General features: G+C 41.8%; 1 protein-coding gene across 3 annotated transcripts in view; it reads right to left on the reverse strand.

The window, feature by feature from the left end:
* LOC310961065 (uncharacterized protein) overlaps window positions 1-3,277 on the reverse strand; it is a 156,251-nt gene extending 152,974 nt beyond the window's left edge. For all 3 annotated transcript variants that reach the window (XM_083933005.1, XM_083933007.1, XM_083933006.1), the window contains exon 1: window positions 2,989-3,277. In XM_083933005.1, the coding sequence (XP_083789131.1) occupies window positions 2,989-3,054 (66 nt within the window). In that variant the 5' untranslated portion in view covers window positions 3,055-3,277. The remainder of the gene's footprint in view (window positions 1-2,988) is intronic.
* Between the last annotated feature and the right edge of the window lie 13,175 nt (window positions 3,278-16,452).

Below are 16,452 nucleotides of genomic sequence, written 5' to 3' on the forward strand. Positions count from 1 at the left end.
ATGATTATTGTGAATTGTTTTGCCCGGCAACTGCAAAAATAAACTCCCTACCACAGCTTTAATAACCACTCAAAAAGTGTAATTGAGGGCGTACTCACACTGTCTTTCCGTAACGGGCCAAAACAGGTTTTTACGGGTAAAGTCTAGTTCGTTTGACCAGTGTGAGTGCAACCGCACCACGCCTAGCTGCGGCCCGCTGGCTGTCCATGGCCCGTTTGAGAGAGGTGGGCTTTTATAAAGCACGTTTGCACATGTCCGGGGCACGGTATGGGCGGACAGTGTGAGCGCGCCCTGACACTTCATCTGCTTTATCTAACTGAAGTACTACAACATTTACTTTCACTAAATATCTCCTCTACCTGAAACACACCCGAACATTTAGTTTTTCTTTTGTGCAGGATGTAATGGTGGTACTCATGCACACGTGCAGCATGTTGTCGTCCACATCAGTGCTACTGTTTTATCACCACCGCTGCTGTGTCCCTATAGCAACAGGTGGAGAGGAGGCAACACAACACATGCTTCTTCTTTTTCACTTTCAGTCCTCTTGATCTCTCTACTCCTCCTGTCTCCTCTTTCCTATAATAGCATCCCTTCTCCTTTATTCCTCCTCTTCACTCGCTGCCTACCCTTCCCTTCATCTGCCTCCTTGCTCCTTTCCTTTACTCTCTTTTCTCATCTGCTTTTTCTGTCTCATTGTCCTTTCTTTACGCCCTGACTGTCTCTCCTCTGCAGGCTCACGGCGACACAACAGTCATCTCTCATCCGTCGAGGTCTCGTCTCAAAACAGCATGGCGAGGTTATCGCTCCCTCTCTCCCCCTCTCCTCGTTATCACAGCATTCTCTCTCTTTCTTCCCTCCCGCTCTCTACTGTGACATTTCCTCCATCTCTTCTGCCCCACCCTTTTATTTGACTCCTCCTCTACTTTTCTGGTGCTTTCTCTCCAGCTCCCTTCCCTTCTCACGTCTCTGGGACGCCCATTTGCATCCTTCAAATACCAAAATAATCATAATCAACTCTGAGAGCCCGTCCCTTCCAAAGGACATGCCCTCAATATTTAAAAGATGTACTAACTCATAAACACTGCTTGTTTGTCCTCTTGGAGAGCCAAAAGCACCTGTTACACTAGATATATAGACTGTGGTGCGTGTGTGTGTGTGTGTGTGTGTGTGTGTGTGTGTGTGTGTGCGAGGAGACAATTAAGAACAGCTGACTAAACATAAGGCTGAATCTCAGAGGATAAAAGGTGCTTAGCCAGCAGCCTTTTTCATGGCAGTATAGGCTCTGCAAAGAAATGCACACATACTGTACACACACACACACACACACACAAAGGTATATCAATGCATAGAAACACAAAACACAGTGCGGCTGCTGCTTTCGCAAACAATTCCCACTCCTCTAAAGGGCTGTATCAAACTTCAACGCTGGTTTTGGTTTGGTTGAAGTGCAGCACACGAGAGCTGACACTTAGCCCTGACTGTATTGTCAGTGTATTGAAATAAATCTAGATTTTAATCAGAATTTGGCCAGTTTTTAAGCCCAGTGACACTTGCTTTGTACTAAGAAGTGCTTTCACTTCTCGGACACACAACTCAGGGGTTGTACCGCGTACCCTCTGCAGGTGGAGGTAGTCTGTGTTCATTATTCAAACGACTGGTTAGCCTGTTAGCAGTTAGCTCACCTGCTACAGTCGTTCACCAACTAGTCAATACATCGCCCTTAAACAATTTTATCTGGGCAAAGTTCTTGTGTTAAGGTATCAGAAGCATATTGTTTGTTTTGTTTAATTGTCATACACAACCCTACTCTTCAACCCAAATGCTCAGTCTCACTATGTCGGCTAATGCTTTTCCCAAAGCAAGAACCCCTTCACAGAATATTCCTAAACATGGATCACCTTTCCAGATTGTTCTTTATGTTTAAGAGACATTTAAGAAACACACAAAACTTCCAGGCATCCAGCTAATGTAGAGCTATAAATCCTAATGGCTTTTTGGAAGCACGGGAGAACCCCTTTTAATCACTGGACGGGCGCCAAGAAGGCATTTTCTGCATTATCATCACCACAAATTATTGCCATATTGGCTCACTCGTGTTGCAGCGCTGCGATGTTGCTGGTGGATTCAACATCACAGCTGTAACTAAAAAAGGAAAATGATGTTTTAAAGATAATTTGTTCATATATGGACAAATCTGACCTCCCATTTCACATGTCCTACTTTAATTCTTCACCCTTTGTCCCACTTAACCTGTTCTTACTCTCTAATCTTTCACCTTTTCACCTCTTCTCTTCTTTGCCTTTAAGGTCTTTCTCTCATGTTCCCATCCTTTTATTTTCTGTTTGCAGCGGATCCCTCGTTTCACTTCTTGCTGGGCATTTGAACAGGTTAACAGGTGCTCAATGTCTGCTAATGTCACACTGTGTGGTGCAACAAAAAAGATCCGTATTCAACTTGATATGAACAAATGAAGGAAATATGATGACTTTTCCACATGACATTGCTCTATTATTAATGAATCCAAATACATGGAAGCATCCCAGCACACCTCCCAAACCTCTGTATGAGCTACTTCAATAGGCTACCTGTACACAATAAACATCATAACAAAAACTTCTATATTCAGAATGAATAAACCGCCCCTTTTTTATTGAATCACTGAAGAACAAAAGCTGCTACACCGTGATCGTGCTCCATCATCACATCGGCTGTGAAACAAAGGCTGACCGCAACAAAAAAGCTGCTCTCCATCCACATAAACCACACAAATACAACTTATTAAAGCAATAAATGGATAAAGAAGACGTTAAAAATGGTCAGATAATCACCCTCCAATATCAAATTGTGTTTTTTGGAGAAATATTCAACAACTTTTGTTCCAAAAAAAAAGCCACAGCCCTGATTTTTCTGCCTGAATGACTGAGGCTGAATTTTTGTTTTTGTTTTGAGCAGCCACACCGTGTGGTCCACAAGTCGTTCTTTTACCTTCTTTCCTTTCTTCTTGCGGTGAGCAGACTTCCCCGTAGCCTTCTCCTTGGCCTCCTCACTCATCTCAGCAGCTGTGGGAATTGTGCGTGTATCCCAAACAGCTGTGTGTAATGAGTCCAAAAAGGCATTAATCCAGCATGGATGAGCGGAGAAGAGTGGAGTGGCGTCCACTCTCAACGTGCACAGCGACCAACTCACTCAGCTGCTCACACCCACTTTCAGACACACACACACACACATATTTCGTCCGCGAGGAGAGGAAGCCAACGAGGCTGGCCGGCTGGAGCGATGGAGAGACACACACATGCTCGCTCTCTCTCTCTCTCTCTCTTTATCTGATCCAACTTCACTTCTACCTGTCCGTGGCTGTGGTTTCCTCCCCCACACTCCACAAGTGAGAGCAGAGCAGCAACAAGCTGCGGGGGCTCGAGTATTAATAGCAATCAATATTGGCAGTTGTTTGAGTGTGTGTGTGTGTGTGTGTGTGTGTGTGTGTGTGTGTGTGTGTGTGTGTGTGTGTGTGTGTGTGTGTGTGTGTGTGTGTGTGTGTGTGTGTGTGTGTGTGTGTGTGTGTGTGTGTGTGTGTGTGTGTGTGTGTGTGTGTGTGGAGGGAGCAAGGAGAAGATGGTGTTTTTCCTCAACAGGTTCAAGCAGACAGAAAATGTGTTTGTTGTTAGAGGAGAGTTTTGGAAAGTAATGCATATTAAAGTAGCAAGAATACTTATTATGAATTACTAAATTATTATTATTGATGTATTAATGTGTTCAGTTGGTGTATGGAGTTACAAGCGTGACACAAAAAAGAATAAATCTGTAAAAGAACATGTTGATATAAAGAGGAATAAATTAGTAACAATAAGTAAATAAAAAATGTTGAGATATAAATAGGAATTAATAAATAAATAGAAATACTTAAATAATAAATGTGTAAATATAAGGAGGAATACAAAAATAAAATAAATAAATGAAAATATGGAAACGTAAAGAAGAATTAATCAATAAAAATAAGTAAATAAAAAATGTAGAAATATAAAGAGAAATCAATGCATAAAATAAGAAAATAAAAAATAGGTAAATATAAAGAGAAATAAATACAAAAATAAATCAATGTGGAAAAAGAAAGAAAGAAATATATTTAAAAAATACAGTAAATAAAAAATTAAGAAGTATGAAGAGGAAAAATAAGTAAATAGAAAATGTGGAAATAAATGAAATAATAAATGTTAAATATAAAGACAAATAAAAGTATTTGATCATTTGTTCACTTATTATTTTATACATTTATTTATATTATTAAATTATGTTTAAAAGCATACATCTTTTACTTTGATCTATTATTTTATAGTTCCACATTTGTATTTATTATTTACTTATTTATTGTTCTATATATTTCTTATTCTGTTACAGTTGTATTCTTTTTTTAACAGCACTCACGTGACTCCGTATTCTGGTAAAGATGGGGCAAAATAAATATTTTTCTGGGTTTCTTCATCCATAATAATAAGCTTTTTTCTTTTATCATAGTTTATTAGTTCATTTATATTTTGTATAAATAATCAGAAGTAACTAGTGTTGTAAAATAAATGCAGTCGAGAAAAAAGTACATTAAAAGTATTGTCTTTTAAAGTGATGTATAAAGTAGCAGAAAATGTAAATTAACTTATCTCAAAATTGTACTTAAGTACTCGAGTAAACTGGGTTTAGGTCAGGGTAAGGGGCGAGGTTAGACATGTAGTCTGGATGAATGTTTGTGAGGTGAAAACAAAATAAATGACATTAAATAATCATTTTTTTAAACGGGCCTATAATGAAATCACAGAGACATTCAGGCATAAAAAGGGGGACGCGTTGATTTAAGTGTTCCTGATGAATCACTGCCTCTCAGTCTGTGTGAAGAAAGCTGCCAGTCATCCACGTCTCTTTATTTCACTCTTCCTTACTGTTTCTGAGGAGCGCGGGCGATGGAGCGCGAGAATACACGATGGTTAGTCAGAAGAGAAAAGTAAAAGAGAAAAAGAAGTGACGGCTTCCTGTTGGGACCAAACGCACCTCCCTCCTCTCTGCCTCTTCCTTATCAATAATGAACAAAGAGAGGAAAACACCCTGGTGGCAGATCAATGTGGATTATTACTGGTCGTGTGTGTGTGTGTGTGTGTGTGTGTGTGTGTGTGTGGTAAGTGGATTATGCCAGTGTGAGCCAGTTTGCCCAGTACAATTATAACTGTATCATCCATTTAGAAGCGCAGGGATTCATGGGTTGTATTCAGGGCTATTCATCATTGTCACACGCACACACACACACGCACACACGCACACACACACACACACACAGTATAAATGTTTGTGTGTGTTCAAAATGCCGAATCATGTGCTTTTATATCATATACAGGCAAATTCGAGACACTTTACTTTCTACTTTCCAAGTTTTATTGTGACACTTCCTGTTTGGACTGAAGCATCCAGTCTGACCTCTGGTGGTCAAAGCTGGCCATAACAACAACAACCATCTGTAACATACCTAAAAGGAAAAAAGGCTTAAGATTCTGACCACATCACACACTAGATGATGTATTACATACTTAAAGTCAGTTAGCAGGTAATGGTTGAATAGTTACTATACAATCAATTAATGTATTGTTGTGTTTTTCCAAAGATTTAATCGTAAAATTCAAGATCTACCTGGAGCTATCTCATCAAAATCCACATTTTATGAGCATCTCTTTCATTCCCTTTGTGCATTTTATTGTGGGACCAAGGTGTAAATCAACAGCACACTGGCTGTACTGGCTATTATAACTTTTTCATGAAGTTAGCATCTTTCTAAGGTGCATAATGAGTTAAAAAGTATCAAAAATGATGCAGCATGTGTTCTTAACTCCTCGTTAAAATCTGGCCCCTAAGTTACCCACAGTGCAATTCTAACTGCTGACAGTGGTCGGTTATTCGGATGTTTTAGGCTAGCTAGTAGCGGCTAATGTAGCGTTGAGCTTCTAGCCTCAAGAGAGATGAGGAGCAACCATCTTCTCCCTGCTCTAGTGACGGCGAGATGAAGCATCATGGAGCATCGAAGCTTTCCTTCCACTTAGTTCACTCACTGGCGGAAGCTCCGCGGTGCTTCATTTGCTCTACTGTGCCATCAAGTGGACAATAAATGTAAAACCGGCTCAGGAGTGATTCTAATGACACCATGGCTTCGGTGCGTGATGTGAATGTGCCTGTGTTACAAGAGACATTTTATTATTTTTATTTAAAAGCTTCTGGCGGTTTTCACCTGTTTTGGACAAAGGTGAAGCTCTGGTACAGAGAAAAGTAACAATGAGTTTATACAAGTTGGGACTAGTTGCGTCTCGTTACCCCGTTATATTTTGAATCACAAGGCAGACCCGTTAACCGTTTTGAACCGTTTCCTGATTCAGTCACGTGGTACAGCCGGCTCGTGAGGCTTCGAACCTCACCACATACGTCATTGAAACAAGCCTCGATACACACTCTTCAAAAATCTTTCTTGATTACTCGACAAGGCCTCAATTCAGGGGCGACTGTGGCTCAAGGGGAGAGCGGGTCGTCTTCCATTCTGGAGATCGGCGGTTCGATCAGTCCACATATTGAAGAGTGCTTGGGCATTACACTGAACCCCAAATAGCTCCCCGTGCTGCGCTGGGTGTGTGAATGTGGTGTGAATGATTAGATTAGATGGTATGTAGATGTCCACAGCCATCAGTGTGAATGAATGGGTGAATGTGACATGTAGTGTGAAAGCGCCTTGAGTAGTCCGAAGACTAGAAAGCCGCTATATAAGGACATGTCCATTTACTCTGCTCATTTAGTAGATTTCAAAAACGTTCCCACGCTGCAGTTTTAAGGCGCTTGTCAGTTCCCTTTGACATTTTTACAACTTTTCTTCTGAGCGCTTCAGGCGAGTGGCACGACGACCCTCTCACACACACAACATGAGTCACGAGATTCATTCTCACAGAACAACAATGCAGGAATCAGGACACCATAGGTACAGTAGCTTCTACAATCCTTACGGTTATTAAACGGTGACGTCATGTAACTGTGGTTACGGTTACCTCTAGTCACTTATTTGGTTTCTCTTTCAAACTCTGTTCGAGCTGCTTGGGGCGGAGATGGATGCAAAAAAGAGTTGCAGAAGTTATGTTTCCATCACTGCCGATCAGAGCTGCGGCTGATAAATACCTGTGACTAATGCAGATTCATTCGTCCCGGGATTGAACGCAGACTGTAACCTTCCCACTAAAGGACAAAAGTGAGATGACAGTGGAGGTTCTCGTCCCGTGGGGGAAAGAGCTTTTATTGAATTGAGGATCGGCTGTGCACTTCAATTTCCTGGAAATGTGTCACTTTCTGGTAAATGTATCTTTAACAATGACCTCATCCTGCACTGGCATTAAATCAAACCAATAAAGCCGTCACAAATTATTTAAAAAGTAATGCTGCCCTTCTGCCCCTCCTGTCAAACCAAACAGCCTCTCTCTATTTAATATTACATTGGTTTCTCTATACAGGAATTACATCCTGTTAAAGACGCATTTCATGGTGTCTTTAAAAGGTGCAGGGTTCAGTAGGTGTTTCTACATTATGCATTCAACATAAGAGGAAGAAATCTTGTGTATCATCCACAAAAACTGTACTGTCTTCTGCTGACATCCACCTCTCTCCTCTTTCTCTTTCTCTGGCGCTGTCTCTCTGATGTGTCTCCTCACCTCTCAGCCTGAATCCAATACGACAGCCTCACACACACACACACACACACACACACACACAAACGCAATAATGTGTCTCCAAAATGGTTACATCCATGCACCCAGAGGTAACACAATACTTTTATGGCTAATATTCCCTTTCAGTCAGCCATTAAAAAGGCCTACTGGAAAAGGGAGCGGCTCCATAACCATAAATTAGAACAGAGCAAAGAGAAGTGGTGGTTACAGGAGAGAGAGAGGTTGGTTTCTAATGGAGATCCAAACAATCAGCTACGCAGTACAAGTAGGTATTTGGTTATGGAAATTTTTAGATATGGAAGAGAAAGAGACAACAGAAAACCGCTTTCTTTCGGTTCTGTAGCTTCAAAGAGAGAGAGAGAGAGAGAGAGAGAGAGAGAGAGAGAGACAGAGAGAGAAAGAGAGAGAGAGAGAGAGAAAGAGAGGGAGAGAGAGAGGAGACAGACTGGGGGGATCAGAGAGACAGACGTCTATATTTAGCTGCGTGTTTACACTGTCAGATTCGTACGTTACATTCCTCATCGCGATGACAACGACCGTCACGTGCAACTTTTGCAGCAGATGAAACAGTGATGTTGTCATGTGCTCGGGTCGGTTTTTGTCACACAGGGTAAGAACTTTGACCACAGAAGCATTTCACAGATGCCTGGTTTATGTGTGTGCGTGTGTGTGTGTGCGTGTGTGTGTGTGTGTGTGTGTGTGTGTGTGTGTGTGTGTGTGTGTGTGTGTGTGTGTGTGTGTGTGTGCGTGTGTGTTTGCACTGGCAGATGTTAAGAACGCTAACACAGTAAGTGGCTTTATCTCTTATGGGCGAGCAGAGCAAGCAAGCAGCGACCTCCAGGGCTGAAAAATGAATCCAATGCAACCTGCAGTCCCTCGAATGGCCACTCAAAACAGGGTCAACAGCCCATAGAGCCTCATGTTAAAATGCTTTAATCTTTACAGCAGAGATCAACATGTTTACAGCCTGGTGCCCACTAGAATTACCGCCTTGTTGGTTGTTTGTCCCCAACAATCAGTCAAACTGTCCAGACTTTCATGATAGACGCAGTGAAGACTTTGAAGGAATGAAATAAAACATATTAAAACTGTAATCCGTCATTTTGTTGTTTCTAGCGGCCTCTTAGGCGTAAAGGTGTGACTGCAGGCGAGCCCGTTCCGTCAGAGACCTCCATCTTGTCACGTTCAAGGTCACTATACATGTTGACTTTTTTTTAGTTGCTCTTTTGTAAACTTGATTGAAACACATTCACCTCTCTACTTCCAGTCCGTCCCCTATATGTTCCTCTCTTCAACACACACACACACACACGTTCCTATTACACTCCTGCCCTAACTACAAGCCTGACTCAGCCTGACTGTTGGAAGTTCCAGAGTTTGAGATTACAAGCGAACGCAGCATAACCGTTTGTGACGAGCTCCACCTGGGCAGACTAACCTCCGTCAGCAGCGTCACTAACATGGCGGTGAGTTTTAATATAGGGAGCCTCCACAGACACAGATAGGAATACTCGGCAAAGAGGCAACAAGTGCTTTCATTAGTGGGTCACATGATCAACCACCATTGTTTAAATGATGCTTCACACACATCTGCAGTTCTTTACAGTCACCACAGTTTCAAGGTTAGTGTCACCAATTCAGTATCCGACCAAATATCTCCCCTTGAGTTCCTCAGTTATGAAACATTACGATGTCCCAGTGACGTTGACCTTTGACCTTTGTACTATGTCATCACTTCATTTTTATTCTATTAGACATGTGTGACATGTTATCTTAATAGGCGTAGGAATTCTTGAGTTATGGGCAAAAACACGTCACAGTGACCTTTTTTTTTGTGCCAAATCTGAGTAAAATCCCTCGAGGCGTTCCTGAGATTTCACGCTGAGCATCACACGTTCACTTTCATCCGTGACGCCTGCCAACTCCACAAGTTTATCGTGTTTGCAGCCGTCTTGAATGATAAGAAATCAACCGTGTTATATCTAAACACGGGAGGTGTCTGCATTGAATCCGAAGTGATTGGCCCAAAATGACTCCTGACTCCCAAAATGACACAGTCCGTACAACCGAAGGGCTTGTGTCTGCTTGTCTGAGAGGCTGTTATCAACACCAAACACTCCCGCTGCTAGAACTCTGATAAAGAGGATAAAGGCAGAGGAAAGGTGTCTCTGCGTCCTAATCTCTAAATAAACGTCTTAGTTTATGATGCTCTGACAGATCATGACAGTTGTTTTATTCGTGTAAAAGTGTGTTTCTCTGTTTTGATCCGATACACAGCTGATCTGCAGACTCGGACTCAGTGTTTGTGTGAGTACTGGAGGGTTGTTTGTGCGTGTGTGAGGTGTGGTTCTGCACCGAAGCCTGTGATTTGTGCGTGAGTGTTTCTGAGAGAGAAAACGAGCCGTGGGTTTGCAGTGACATGGATGCTGATTTGAGCTAATGAGCTGCTGGCTGCGACACGACGGAAGAAGACCAGACTCGTGCTCCCGTTTTACTGTGAATCCACAGTTTCTGTGACGCTCTGTGCTTTCCAGTTATGGCTGCATCAGATTTATGAACTACGGGCCAACTTCACTTCAGTATTTCCATCCACCCGTTTCCCTAAATGCCTTCTGATAAACCCCGCAGCACAGGTGTGAACTTGTTGCACACGTTGATTGTGAAATCAGAAATAACCAGACAATGCAATAGTTAAGAGCACAATAAAAAAAAAAAAAGATGAAAGAGCTGTTCATCCCTGTTGCAGTCGGGTTAGAGGAGGTTTCTCACAGTTTATAAAAAGACGTGAATGACAGCAACGGTTTTCTCTGGTTTCCTGACATCCAGGAATGTTTATCCAACGCAGCCACCTGAAATGGAAACGGTGCCAAGAGAGAAAAAAAAAATCTGTTCTTTTCTCACATCAAGTTTCCATTTTCATCCTGCACAGAGGAAGTTTTGGCGCCTACCAATTCAGAGGTTTTAGCCTCTGTATTGTATTTATTGTGTGTGTCCAGCACACACAAACATATAAACTCTCTCACACACACTTACACTCCAGCGCCAAAGTGCATTTTTTAAAAATAGATATTTTGCTCCCTATTGAAAAAAAACCCCACTTGAACGCAAATGGGTCTCAAATGGACCAATAGGTGGCGACAACTGGTCTGTCAATGGTACGGAAAATACCATAGAAGAAGATGGATAGATAGACACATACATACCGACTGTACCTTAAAAGAAGACTATAAAAATATCTGTTTGTGTGATGTTAAAGTCAGTTTGCATTTGGACGAGAGGCCCCAACGTAGCGTAAAATATCTGTATATGTGATAGTCAGTTTTGCATGTGTTAAAGTCAGTTTGCATTTGGACGAGAGGCACCAACGTAGCGTAAAATGTCTGTTTTTAAAAACAGCCGTATACGTGTAGATATGCAGGGTCTTAAAATAACAATTGAAATCCTCTCTGAATGTCTTTAATAGCAATTTATAAAAAAAAAACTGTTGAACAGCAGATAATAACATTAAATGTCTTGACTTGCAGCCATCAACCAATTGGACCTGAAGTCTCCGTTGTCAGGCTGGATTCCCCTGAATTGAATTTACCTCCCCAATTTCCCCGTGTGGGATTAATAAAGTAATTCTTCTTCTTCTTCTTCTTCTTCTTCAACCCCGTCCCAGAGGAAACATTTAATGCTCATTTTCAGGTTCATACTTGTATTTAGTGTTTTTAATAGAACATGTACTTCTACGTTCAAAAACCACTTTATTTTTCTCATACTAACCAGCGTCTGGGTCTCTTCAAGAAGACTAAGTGACCAATCAGACGCGTGTTTCTCTGCTACACCCCAGAAGAACACAAGTTAAGAGCCAGATGAAAAGGTTAACCAAGACTCGTAAAGTCAAAGAGGCTCATTTACACACACACACACACACACACACACACACACACACACACACACACACACACACACACACACACACACACACACACACACACACACACACACACACACACACACACACACACACACACACACACACACACACACACACACACACACACACACACACACACACACACACACACACACACACACACACACACACACACACACACACACACACACACACACACACACACACACAGCTATTGAGAAAGAGCAGACACACTAACACCAGTCACAAAGAGACGGACTTTCCAACCTCCCGTGATTTACGATCCGTCTTTGTCTCTCAGGGACCGGCGCACTCACACGACGCTAATGGCAGCGTAAAAGGACACGGTTCCACGCCTAAAATGGTCTCATCGCCAACCGCAGCGAGCCGTGCGGTGAAAGGAGCCGAGCTAGAAAAGTTGGATGCCGTCTCACTTTCTACCACCGAGCTGCTCTCTCTTCCCCACGACAGCTGCAACATCTGGAGTGTTTTGAAGCCTCTCAAAGTGTCTTTGTGGCCCGGTCACATCCGTTTATTCAGCAGCAACTGGGGCCTTGATGATTTTGGTGTTTTTAAACCTGTGGGTCTGATTAACTGGTGTTTACTTTAATCATTAGTTAAACAGGAAGTAATCCACCGGCAAGCCTTAGATAGATGGATAGATGGATAACTTTATTTGTCTACGAGGGGAAAATAGTTCATCGTAGCAGCGGTAAAAAACAATCAGAAAAACATAATATAAACTACAATAAGAGAACAGTATCGCAGATAAACACTATATTACAATATAGCCTGTGAATGTTCTCATGTGTCCAGGTCGTCGTTATCCTCAAAGCAATTTCAGTCAAAAGCAACTGGACTTGGTTATTTGTCTAAGAAGACGCTTCACCTCTAATCCAAGACGCTTCATCAGTTCATGTACGCATCTGACCAGGCTGGGACTGTACTTCTATATTACAATATGCTATGTGGATTTTAACCGTGTCGCCCTAGTTACTTTTTACATTACAAAAAACATGATATGCTTATATGATATCGTGCACAATGTACACAATAGTATACAAAGTATTTTAAAACGGCTCCAAATTGGCAAACATTAAATTATCTTATATAATATTCTCTAAATTTGAAAGAAGTCTTGCACTTTTAATTAAGTAACATTTTAAATTCAGGACTTTTAAATGAAACAGACACCTTATTTCTTATTTCACTTAATAAAAGCATCAGAGGGCTTCTTCCACTGCTGCAGATGGATTCCCGGATGGTAACTCACGTCGAAAAAAAACCTTCAGGGGGTTGTGACCCACGTCACGTTCAGTGTTCATGTCGTCGACCCATTCATAAAGATATAACAGAGGCACAGAATACACGCCCCTGTACTGTACAGCACCCTGGTGTCAGTCAGTGCAGTGACACACTGGTACTCATTCATTCATTGAGTCCTTCTTTTCTTTCAATGTGCAGATGTTCTTTTGTAAGTCATGGCTCTGCTAACCCACCGTGTCATTTCCATCTAATATCAAATTGATCCTAAACCAAGAAGCCTCCTTTTAAACTCCAGCGTCTGAACTGTTGCTGCAACATTATTGTTATAATCTGGAAAATGACGAAACTGGGAGCATCTAAATCGCACCTTCATATCTAAACCATGTCCGAGGACTCACCTGGAGCTTTGTTTGCACTATTATGTTAATTGTTTTGATATTTTATTGTCTTTTTGACCTTTGGCATCATAAATTCCAAATAAAGTTACAAAGTTTAGATATAACACAGCTTATGGATAGGGGTTTCTGTTTTCTACTTTTATGTCATCAGTTATCAGAATCAGAAAACCTTTAATGTCCCGCAGACGGGGAAATTTGTTTGTCACAGCAGCAACAGAGTATGACAAAATAAGGAAGAAAATAGCAAAAATAAGCAATAAAGTTCAATTTAAAAAGGGAAGAAATAGAAATAGACATATGTACATGTTCACATGGTATAGTGCAGTTGTTCTTGTTTTGTTTATTTTGTAATTACGTAGTATTGAGTAAATAAATATGAGTAATTATGACCAAATAGTGCAAATGCAGAAGTGACCTTGGTACAGGCATATTGCACAGTGCAGGGTACAGGATGAGGTCAATTATATTTTATATATATTATATATTATAAGTTAACTTGTGAGTTAACGCAGAACGCAGTCGTGCGTAGAAATAAATACATTTGTTTGTTAAAAATCTGTCTTTTTAGTCAATGTTTGACGGCTAAAGTGGAGTTTTTGTGCAGCCTGGAATAAAACAGGTTAATCATTGAAGTTTGATTTTTATCTGCACTTTTATATCATGTCATCACATTTTTATTGCCGCCTGTAGAATAAAGGCATCGACTGTGATGGGAACTGTTAGAGATTAAGATTAACTTTATCATCCCAAATTGGTTTTGGTCCCCTCGCCCACGCTGCAGCCGTTAAAAGGCACCACATGAACAACATTATACGAATACAGTACAGCAAATATGTAAATGACCCCAATGGTCTGTAGAGCACAACACAGTGCCATGTATATATGTATATAGACATTTCAAATAAATACATATTAGTGCTGAACATGAAATCCAGATATTTATTTTATTTAAATGTTTTAAATGTCAGCAACTAACTGATAGTAAATATGATGTTTATTTAGCTATTTATTTAATTTTTATTTCTAATGGTCAGCAATTGACTGTTACCAAACATATTTATTCAGCTATTTAATATTTATATTAATAATTTATTTAAATGGTCAAAAATCGACTGATACTAAACTGCTGATGCAACAAGTGTCAAGTGTCAAGTCATTCCTTCTCCTTTCTAACAGACAGGTGCTTTAAAATATACATATAGCATGAGCCCAGACATGTAATCTCTTAGTTGTATTGCTTTTCTTTCATTTTATTTGTGCAGAACCTCGGTGCTGTCCTTTAGTAAGTAAAGACAAACCAAAAAGCTGTGAATAGAGACTTCATATACTGGCATCTCTTTCTCCTATCTGAGTCTTTGTCAATGGCAGCCATTCAGTTCATCACAGGCTCTGTTCTGTGTCACCACGGCCTGCTGTGTATCTGTCACAGACCAGCACACACACACACACACACACACACACACACACACACACAGACACACATACACGCTCGCACACGCACGCACACGCAGGCACGCACGCACGCACACACACACCTCGTCTGCTCTGACACCAAAGCGTTTACTAAATAACAGCTTCATCCTCTCCGCAAACAAACACTCAACCCAGTGATTTGACGTTACCTCACCACAACTGAGGTCATGTTTACTCATTCCACCGCGGCCCTCTGCAATGAGAGCCAGTGTGGGTGAATCAGTAAGCTCCCTCCCTGCCCGCCTGCAGCATGCTGAGTCAGCTGAACGAGACTTTTCCATTACAATGACAGGGACAACGACGAGCCTCATGTAGCGTGAATTAATACAATAACCAGAATGATTACGCTGACTGGGCTTAATCTTCTCTGTTCTCCTGACCTTGTTTACCAGGTCACACACAGACCGAAGTATATTGTTCATGCTTTATGGTGTGCACTGAAAAACCATAAAGGCAACAAGTCCTCGAGGCCCGAGCCAAGTCCCCTTGTCTTTCGCGGGGTAAGCCCAGAAGCTAGCGGCCCAGACTCTAGCCGGGTCTGTTCGACCTTCCTGGAAGGTTTTCATTGCCAGTGCCGCTGTGCACAAGATTCACGTATGTACAGGAGATCAAAATTAGAGAACAAATTATAAATACTTTCATGACCGAAAGAACGAGGTCGCGGGTACAAGCGGCCGAAATGTGTTTCCTCAGGAGGGGGGCTGGAGTCTCCCTTAGAGAGAGGGGGAGAAGTTCAGCATCCGTGAGGAACTCGGAGTAGAGCCGCTGCTCCTTTGCGTTAAAAGGAGCCAGTTGAGGTGGTTCAGGATCATCTAGTAAGGATGAACCCTGGGCGCCTCCCTAGGGAGGTGTTCCAGGCACGTCCAGCTGGGAGGAGGCCTCGGGGAAGACCCAGGACCAGGTGGAGAGATTAGATCTCCACACTGGCCTGGGAACGCCTCAGGATCCCCCAGTTAGAGCTGGTTAATGTGGCCCGGGAAAGGGAAGTTTGCCCCGCGACCCGACCCCGGATAAGAGGCTGAAGATGAGATGAGATGAGATCCACTGTGGCTATACCACTGCTGTACTAGCATGTTTTTTCTAAATAACAAAGGCACTTCAACAAAAACCATTAATTTGTGCAAAAACACAGTGAGCAAAATTAGAGACCTGTAACAACTGTGTCAGCAGAGAAGATTTCAACAATGTGTTCTTAGGGCTGTAGGATCCAAAAACGAACAGGAAGTGAAGAGGCCACAGCTTTGAATGACTTCAGCACATCTGCGCCCACAGGACATCACCAGTTTCTCACACTGCTCTGGTTTGATCTGGGTCCATTCAGTAACTGTAGTGGGTTTCTTAGACATTATGGATTTTCCAGAGATTCTCTACGGGGTTTAGATCTAAAGCTCTATTAATAATTTGTTCTCTGATTTTGATCTCCAGTGTAAATGTGTATGTGGTCGAACATTAATGGACATTTGCACTGTATTACTATAATTATGATGCACACAGCTCTGCGGGCTCCAGGTGGAGAGTAATGTCCGCGCCGTCCGTTTGCTTTTGATCAAGATCATAGGTGGAGTCTCGCCGTGTTTGCTTTGCCACAATAAACCATCTGCACAGCGTCAGGACAACCTTCCATTTCACATTACAACCCGTGGTCAAACATTAACGGACA

The sequence above is a fragment of the Echiichthys vipera genome (assembly GCF_963691815.1).
Source record: "Echiichthys vipera genome assembly, chromosome: 18".
NCBI lineage: Eukaryota > Metazoa > Chordata > Actinopteri > Perciformes > Trachinidae > Echiichthys > Echiichthys vipera.